Raw genomic sequence first — 9,418 nt, 5'->3', positions numbered from 1 at the left:
GTGTGTGTGTGTGTGTGTGTGTGTGTGTGTGTGTGTGTGTGTGTGTGCTGCTGCTCACCCTCACAGTGCTCCAGGAACTGGATACACTCCTGTACCACGGCGTCCCTCAGCATGACCATGTGTTTGGACATGTTCTCCAGCAGAGACAGGAAACAGCGCTTGGCGTAGAACCATGTGTCCGTCCCCAGCTACACACAGACACACACACACACACACACAGAGACACACACACACTGTCTTTAGTGTTCCCTGTCGTTATTTTGTGGCAGGTTTCTGAGAAATAAAAACTTGTATTTATGTGTTTTGTTTAACTTGAAGTCACGGACAGAAATATTTACAACTGTTTATGCTTTTATTTGTGCAATTTAGCGTGAATAAATGTTCCTTTAGCCTTTGTGTGTTTGTACATTGTTGCATTTAGTCTCTGTGACCTTTTCAAACACAAAAACCTGATCATCCTAAACACACTTTGATCTGCTTCCGTGCCACAGTTTGCCCCACAGCTGACTAGAGTAGATCCTGACATTCAATGTGACTCCGTGGTGGTGAGCACTGAGAGCATGAGACGGGGGGGAAACTCTCAGGACGTGACGGCTTTGTGTTCTCAGCTGGAGCCGAGTGGACTCAGCTGCAGGCCGAGTCGCTGGTGCGACTGGATGAGATCAAAAAGGTCCAGAAAGAGCAGCTCGGCCTCACAGAGGAGTCCTGGAGAGCTCAGAGGGTTATTTTTGGTTGAAGACTTGATACACGTGTTGTTATTCCTGTGTAGCGTAAATGTGCTGATAAATGATATCTGACGACAGCATCGACTCGTCTACACGCTGATGTCCAACATCCCAGAGAACAAGATGGCTGACCTTCTTGTTGTACGGCTCCAGGCTCTTGATGACTCGAGAGATGCCGAAGTCGTAGTTGCCTTTGGCGCAGTACAGCGTCCTGAACAAAGAAACACAGCCTCAGAGTGGACACTGATGCCCGTTGATGACGTCACTCGGTTCATAAGATAGGAAGCAAATCTGATCATTGAGTTTTAAAAGTCATATCAGGTCAATAACAAAGTCAGTCTGGTTCCACGCTAAAAATACAGCAAGACCTCGAGGATACATGTCTAAGCTGAACTCACCCGATCACCAGGTTGACGATGCAGAGGTGGAAGACCTTCTTGTCGGGGTCGTCGTAGGAGATCTGCTCCTCCTCTTTCTCGATCTTCCTCATCAGCTCTTCAGCCTGTTGGGTGACAGGAGGAGGAAACAGAGGAGACTCGTTCACAACGAGTGCTTCTGAAGAAAGTTACAATTAAACAACACGAGTCGGAAAAATAACTACACCTATGAAAGTACTTTGTGTAATATAAAGAGACAAAGAGACAATACTGACAGGCAAAACATGAAAACATTATTCGCTTAATATTTGCAGGATTTTCCTATTTTTTACCAAAACAACACAACATCCGACTCATTGTGTCTTTAAGTAAAGAACAAGTAAAGAAGTATTATCAGCTCAATGTACTTAAAGGATTAAGAGTAAATGTACATTATGCAGAATAGTAACATTGACTCATGTAAGGTAAACTGTAACAGTGGAACCAGGTCAATTACATTCAAATTAACTTTATTATTTAATATTCAGAACCCATCAGCTGTCAGACTGAGACAATACTTCTGCTCATTGTTTACAGAACGGAGAAAGTATAATTTTCCCGTTGAACTGTGTTTACGTAGTTTTAACCACCGAGTAAAACTACGTGAAGCAGAATGAAGCTCACTGTTAAATACAGCAGTGACATGATGTCATGACGACACATTAATGTCTTTGTACCTCCTCATTCTGGCTGGTCAGGATGTAGGACACACACAGGTTGGCCAGGACCACAGCGCTCACATTCAGGATCTACACACACACACACACACACACACTTTACAGAATATTTTTAAGCAGTACTCTGACCTTTAACATTTAAGACATCTTTTCTAGGGCGCGTGCAAGTTTCCTCAAACTGACTTTATGTTTGTTAATAAAAGCTTAACTTCAGACTTTAAAGGAATATTCTGTGATGTGAAGAAACTCTGTTAAACGACGCTGCTCCCTCAGCAGAGTTTATCGGGACTTAAGTGTCTGAAATTGTCTAAATTTCAGGTGCCAGAAAACGACACGAGCAACACTGCAAACAAGGAAACAAACAAAGTAAACAGCCCACAGAGGAGAAGATCGCTGAGACAGATATCATGCACAGATGTGAAGACACTACAGAGGAATCAACACAGAGCTGCTGGCTCTCTAGTGTTACCGAGGGTTTGCACTTGCAGGGACAATCCTGAATGTTACACTGCTCCACCTGGACAAGAAGGGAAACGGTCAACGTCTAGTCCGGACCTCAGACTGCTGCAGCGGACTGACAGCATCATGTCTGAGCGTTAACGTAGCGACTAAACGCTCTGAAACACTCACGTTTTCGTAGTGCTTCTTGACGATGGGCTCGTAGAAGCCGATGGCCTCCTTGTATTTGTTCTGCATGAAGAGCACGTGGGCCACGTTCAGCTTCCAGGTGTCGTCCTCGTTGCAGACCTCCACCGACTTGCGGAAAATCTTCTCCACCATCTGGAAGTTCTCCCGGTTCCAGTAGATCTTGGACTGGGCCATCAGGACCACGATGTACCTGGACAGCAGCGGGACGATTACACGGTGAAGAGGTTCCAACAAGATCGTTTTAGATTTGATTTAACTGGAGTTCATTTGTCAAACGTTTCTTCTTGTTACTATTAGTTCTTACAGGGAATGAACAACGCAACATGTAACAGTGATTCAAGACCCAAAGGTTGTATTAGTCACTGGTGGTTAGAAATCTATAGAACTATATGATGAGAAGTATTAAAAGTGTTCAAATATTGGTGCAAAATATCAACGAGCCATCTGTTTACTTCTCTCACTTTACCACTGTAGGTGTGTGTGTGTGTGTAAGTGTGAGTGTGTGTGTGTGTAGGTGTGTGTGTGTGTCTGTATATATGTGTGTGTATGTGTGTCCCCACTTCTCCTGCATCAGGTCGTTTTCCTGCAGAGATTTCTTCTGAGCTTCATCGTCTCGAGCCAGTCGGGCCTCCTGCACCTTAGAGAAGACGGACGAAAACAACGTTCAGATATTATTTATATATATTGAGAATAAAAAGCAACTTATGTAGCACATTGAAACAGATCAGCATATGTGAGGAAGTTGATATAACTGATTGATAAAGATTATTTTTGTTGATTGAATGCAGTTATTGAGAGTCACTTCTGATAAAAGCTTCAGCTAAATAAATGTAAAGTAAATGAGAAACATTCCTTAAAAGATCCACTTTGAAGTGTAAAATCTGCTTCAGCTCCTGAAACTCTGGTTCTAAATGTAAGGATGCAGGTCAGTGTTCCATGGATCAACTGACAGATTAAGACAATAACAAGTTGACATTTTTATGAAATAATTGATCTCCAAATGAAATATAGAAAAATCAAACATTGCGTACATCATCAACAGGAAAGAAACATTCAGAGTAAACAACCTGCTTGGCCAGCTTCCTCAACTGCTCCGTCAGTTTTCCGTTCATATCATCAAACTTCCTAAAAGCCTGTGAAAAAACCCGACAGTATGAACATGATATTATATTTATGGAAGAATAAAACATGAGCCTTAAACTTAAAGGAGACATAAGCTCATTTTGAAGGTTCATACTTGTATTTTGGGTTTCTACTAGAACCTGTTTTCATTAAAAACACAGTGTTGGTGATCATTCTGTGGGTTCGTATCTACTACTGCTATACTTTAATTAAAGATGTTTTTCAGTACCTCCTCTGGTGCCGTCTGGCAGGTCAACAAGGCATCAAGGAACTCGTACATGTACTGGAAAAGACAGAAAGTCACCTTTAATATGGATCCTGCAACAGGAAACCTGTCATGATTATTGAGACTTTTGAGCTGTGAAGTGAAAACATTTGAATCGGTCCAGAAGCTCACCGGCGAGAGGAACTTGTAGGTGAGATGTGTGTTCTCTGCCAGGACGTCAGCCGCCAGGTCGAAGTACTGAGAGAGAGACGAGTCCAGCAGAGACATGAATACCACTTTAATGAGAGACCCACACCTCTCTGTTCCAGCCAACACTCACACCACACAGAACACTCCCTGTGTGGACCGGGGGGGGTGGGGGGGCAGCTCAACAGGATGGAACTGTTCGATCAGGATGAACAAGGTTATCAGAAGGAGTTGTTACGTTATGTGGCTGCTGAGAATAATTAAAAAGGGAAACTTAAATGACTGTTGGTGTGAATGATTCATTCTCTTGAAACAGAGGTTTGTTTTGCTGTAGTGCTAATAGTCCGTAAACGGGATTCTTTGAAGTGAGGTTCTTCTCCATTGTCAGTGTTTCATTACAGTAGATGAAGTTCAGAGAATCAATATCAGGTTAAGTGAACGCTATATTTAGAATGTTTTCACCTCTTTACTTTGCTGTCTTTTAGGAGTCTAAAATACATCCACAGCAGAGCTGCTTCTGTTTCTATAAACTCCATTCGACTACACTAACAAGGACGTGAGCAGCTTGTTGGACGCCAGTTGTTTATCAGAGTAAAGCAGTCGTCTTGTGTTCAGTGAGCTGCATAGAAGCCTCGATGTGGGTCAAACCTGGTGTTGGTAGAATTACACAAAGCTTTCAAACCGTAAAAAACAAAGTCAGGAGGACGAGGGGAGCCTGAACTGAATTTCCAGATCCTCAAAGACTGCTCTGTTAATCACGAGTTAAAGACGAAGCTGACAGCTGATTCATGTGTTACACTCCTCTGGAGTCAAACTAAGAACATCAGCTTAAAGCAGCAGATAAAGAACTGTAATGTAAGTGAGAAACATTCAGATACAATTTTAAGTGTAAAACATGACGGTGAAAGCGTGTCCTGGTCAGTAATCGCTGCTTTGACATCTGTGGGAATAAAAACATTCTTTTGTCAAACTGCCACAGGCTGGACGTGAAAGCACATTCGGATTCCTTTCTCAAGCGTACTTAAAGCCACAGTGGATCCGGTCTGGGACCCTCCCGGTACAGGACCGTACTCTGCGGGTTCGGGGGTTGCCGTGTACCTCGTGTTTGCAGTAGAGCAGCAGCAGATTTCCGAAGGTGACGGGGGGGAAGGAGGGCTGCTGCAGCAGGAAGGCCAGCTTCTCAAAACCCTCCGACGGCTTCGTGTCCATGTTCACCAGAGCCTGGTTGTGGAGAGTCACCGGGTCCAGCTCCTGCACACACACACACACACACATCATAGTGTAGGTACACTGGGTCATGACTCTGCAAAGCACTGTATTAAGACAGGTCATTATTCAGTCGTTTGTTTAGATGGTATTACATTCCACTAGGGGGCACTAGAGGTACACTTCTCTCTCTTCTGCCAGCTGAAGAAGACTGAGTGGCAGTTACAAACTTGTCCAAGGACAGTTCCCCGTCTGAGCATTAATATTAATGAAGCAGCTTCCAGACGATAAAACTATCGTCGGTACCTCCGTGTAAGCCTTCACACCGATGTGTCTGTTCTCTGTTATCTCCAGGCTGTCACAGGTCCAGACAGCCCTGATTCAGATTACAGCAGAATAATCACACCGAGCCAGAGGCGCACACACGCACACACACACACACACCCACACACACACACACACACACACACACACACAGTGAATGGGTGGTGATAGTTACCTCCTCTGATCGGGGGGGGCATGTCGGTCAGAGCCTCCTGAGCTCCTTTCACTGCAGGAAAAGAGAAAAGAAAGCAGTTTTAGTCTGAATCATAGTTTCTTTCGTAGCATGAACAAATATAAATAAACTCAAGAAATCAACACTTAAAGTGCCCCGTTTTCTCCACCATAACACACTGTGTGTATACTTGAGCCCTGACAAACATGGTGGAAGCATTTCCTCCCTAATGAAGCTGACTTCGTGTGCATTGTTTACATCCATGTTCCTCTTCCTTACCTTGTAAAGACTCCACAGGGAACCTGCAATTGTGTCTTTTTTGTCGCAAGAGGTCTTTCAATCAAAACAATAACAAAAGATTTTGATGACATGGTGAAGTAGCGTGGGATCATGAGAGTTGTTGTCTTCATTGTTAAAAACCACCAAATGTACAGTATCTGACACAACTCATGTTCACGGATGAGTTGATGTATTAAGGTTCATGTTATGTTTATTCACGTTATGTCATTTCATTCAAATGAAACAGCCGCAAGTTAACGTTAGCTAACGTAGCGTTAACCTGCTAACTTCCCAATAGATGAGTCGACAACACAAACAGCTGCTGTCCTGTTTCTGGTCAAAACAATCACACTAAAATTAAACTTTAAGAGCACATTGAACGTTGGTGTAACGTTATAATGTTATCGTACACATTAGATCGGTGGCTGGCATGAAGTACTTGTCATAGAACACATCGTAGTAAGCTGGATCTGAAACATCATATCAATCAATGAGGTCTCTACTGGACGTTTGTTTGTGCTTCACAGGCAATAAATAATCGCGCTCCGTCATGAATCAGCAGTAAAAAACAAAAGTAAACAATAGAGTGGCTCGCTGACTTCCTTCCTCTTGTATCAGCTGGTGTTTCCTGCGTTTCCCCCGAGGTTAGAGCAACTAGAGGGGTAACGCGGACATGTTGCCATCGACAAGCAACCATCTAGCTTTTTAAGACTGAAGCGATAATCTAAGTACATAACTCAACAAAATATGTAACATACTGTAGGTCTTCTCGTTTTTAGACATTTTAATGCAGAAATGCTCCATATTAATCCTTTAAGTATAATAAATAATATAATAAATTAAGTCACAAAGCAATTAGAAAGTAGCTCCGGACCTTTGAATCCACACACTCCACTGAGTTTGAGTCAACTGGAAACAGAGAGTAACAAGTTGTTGAGTCTCTGTGGCGTCGTATTAGTTATGGAGACTAGTTAAAGAAGTATTCCTATGAGAACGCCACAAGTTAACCGGGTTATTTAGTGAGTATGACGTGTGTCTGTGTGTCACACTGGGGGAGGTCTCACCGTTCTTCAGCTGGTATTCGATGGCAGCTTTGAGGTTGAAGGCTTCGATCAGGGCCGTCTGATGCAGCACCAGCGTGTTGCCCACGCTGTGGACGTCGATGCCCTCCGTCGTCAAACCGACGCTCAGCTCTGGGACACAGAAAACACAACGTTCGATCATCAACCAATGTCACTTACTTAACCTTTAAATGTCACCGTGGCTGCTGTAAGGAGAGAGTCTGTGAGGAGGTTTTACCTGGATGCTCCCTGATGCCTTGCTCGATGATCTCTCCGATGTACTTGACGGCCTGAGGGTAGTTCTTCAGGCTGTAGTAACACAGGGCGATGTTGTAGGACAGCGCTGAGAGAGACGAGCGACACAAAGACAGAGATGACATGATGGACTTTAAATAGTGCACGTAGAGGATTTTGAACACATTCTTGATCTGATAACCTGCCAAAGTTCTCCTTAAGCTTGTGAGAAAATAACAATTTAAAATCATTAGCCTTCACTTTTCCCAGCTTATAAAACCTTTAAAATGTTTCCTTTACTTGAGAACAAAACCCTGCTGCACTTTCTACTCTACTTGTTAAGAAGCCCTGTTGAAATACTGTAGGAAAGAGACATTTTCATTCAGTGTGTTCTTGTGTGCAGGTCGTTCTGGGCCATGGACTGTCGATGACACGTAGGACCTACAGTTAGCACCTCAACGACACACTCAGACATCCATCTTGCCTTCTTTCTTCACCAAAGAACCAAAAACTAATCTCAACCCCTCAGAAACACTCAGAGGTGGCACACGTTACAGATGAGGACTGATTGCTGATTGAAGAGTTGTATGAAGGAGTTTCACTAATTAGAAAAACACATCAGAGATTCATAATAATGCAAGTAATTACCAACAGCTTTGAAAAGAAGTTTTTCTCTTTTGTTTAACACAGAGTTTAAAACAGAGTTCTGGGTCTTTCTATCAGATCTGTGTTAAGCGTTTCTAAAAGAGTGTGAAACCATGAAAAGGTGTTCAGAAGAGAAGATTCTGCTGCGATCAAGTGGATCCCAGTTTCATTAAGAACAGGGTTCCCTCTCTTCTCTACAGATCAGATTTTGTGGACATTTTAGCAAAGCTACTGCTACAAAAGAACAATGCAGCATTGTGTTTGTAGAGACAATGCTAGCACAGTAAAAAAGTAGTGAGCCAGTATTTAGTCATTGTTCTTCTTCATTATCAACCAACTCTCTCATCACCGCCAAACACACATGTGAAACCATCGCTCCTCACCACAGTTCAATCACAAACCAGCAAAACCAGCTAGCAAGCAACTGAACCACACATGCTAACACAACTCAGCATTACTCGACTGTTTGAAACAAGTTGCAAAGAAAGCAAAGTTATGTAAAGTCATGCAACCGGCATGTGACGTGATTCGTGTGTTTACAGTTTCCACAACATGAACGAAATACTCTGGTCCATAAACTACCATTTAAACGTTATTATGATCAGTAGGCAATGTGACCCGAGTTACATAGACTGCTAGTTCATTCTCAAAAGGAATGACTGGAATATACAGTATGTCAACTGATTTCCAGGTTTTCCAGGACGCGTGGGAACCCTGGAGAAAAACATTAACCATGAACATGTGATGCAAAGATCGCTCCATCGCTGTCACTTCAGCTGAATCCGATCCTCAAGCTTTTCATCTTGAGATCAGTTTGTTTATTCGATGTTGACGTTTGATGTGGATTAACTCCCTAAAAGTTAGTGTTATGAAATCACGTCCACACTACTGGAGTCATTCTTGGAGGGATCATAACTTTTCCACAGCCAAGACGCTGCTGCAGATGATGACGTAATGCGGTGCAGTACTGTGTTATTGTACTGTGTACTGCGGGTGTATTCCTGCGCGTGCCTTTCATAGCTACCTGGCAGGTATCCCAGCACTTGCATGGCAGACGAGAACTTCTTGCAGGCCTCCTCGTACTTGCCGTCTTGGAAAAGCAAACAGCCCGTGTTGTAGAAGTAGTCGGGGTCTTCCTGGGGCAGCTGCTCCAGCAGTGACTGTGCAGTTTGTGGGAAGATGAACGAATGTGTGTGAGTTGTGCTGCAGATAGTAATGATTCAAACTGAAACGCCATCATTTGTATTATTGCATTAACAGATAATACGAGAGAGCTCGTCACCTTGGCAGCCGAGTAACCTTCCTCACAGTATTTGATACAGGCTTGAAGCTTCACCATCTGTAACAGAGAGAGAGAGATAGAGAGAGAAACAGACAGAGAGAGAGAGAGAGAGAGAGAGAGAGAGAGGAGACAGAGAGAGAGAGAGACAGAGAGAGAGAGACAGAGAGAGAAAGACAGACAGACAGAGAGAGAGAGAGAGAGAGAGGAGACAGAGA

The 9,418-nt window shown here is 43.3% G+C and overlaps 1 protein-coding gene across 1 annotated transcript in view; it reads right to left on the bottom strand.

The window, feature by feature from the left end:
* Positions 1-416: 416 nt before the first annotated feature.
* LOC116376747 (tetratricopeptide repeat protein 30A-like) overlaps positions 417-9,418 on the bottom strand; it is a 16,031-nt gene continuing 7,029 nt past the window's right edge. The window contains 15 exon segments of the mRNA XM_031838217.1: positions 417-936; positions 1,124-1,227; positions 1,819-1,890; positions 2,449-2,656; positions 3,027-3,103; positions 3,534-3,599; positions 3,818-3,871; positions 3,986-4,051; positions 5,099-5,251; positions 5,706-5,723; positions 5,725-5,756; positions 7,046-7,174; positions 7,281-7,385; positions 8,946-9,081; positions 9,204-9,260. Of these exon segments, the coding sequence (XP_031694077.1) occupies positions 756-936; positions 1,124-1,227; positions 1,819-1,890; positions 2,449-2,656; positions 3,027-3,103; positions 3,534-3,599; positions 3,818-3,871; positions 3,986-4,051; positions 5,099-5,251; positions 5,706-5,723; positions 5,725-5,756; positions 7,046-7,174; positions 7,281-7,385; positions 8,946-9,081; positions 9,204-9,260 (1,458 nt within the window). The 3' untranslated portion in view covers positions 417-755.

Source organism: Anarrhichthys ocellatus, unplaced genomic scaffold, assembly GCF_004355925.1.
Source record: "Anarrhichthys ocellatus isolate YVR2014 unplaced genomic scaffold, GSC_Weel_1.0 scaffold568, whole genome shotgun sequence".
Lineage (NCBI taxonomy): Eukaryota > Metazoa > Chordata > Actinopteri > Perciformes > Anarhichadidae > Anarrhichthys > Anarrhichthys ocellatus.
Note: the sequence above shows the minus strand (reverse complement) of the source record. Positions and strands in the feature narration are given on the sequence as shown.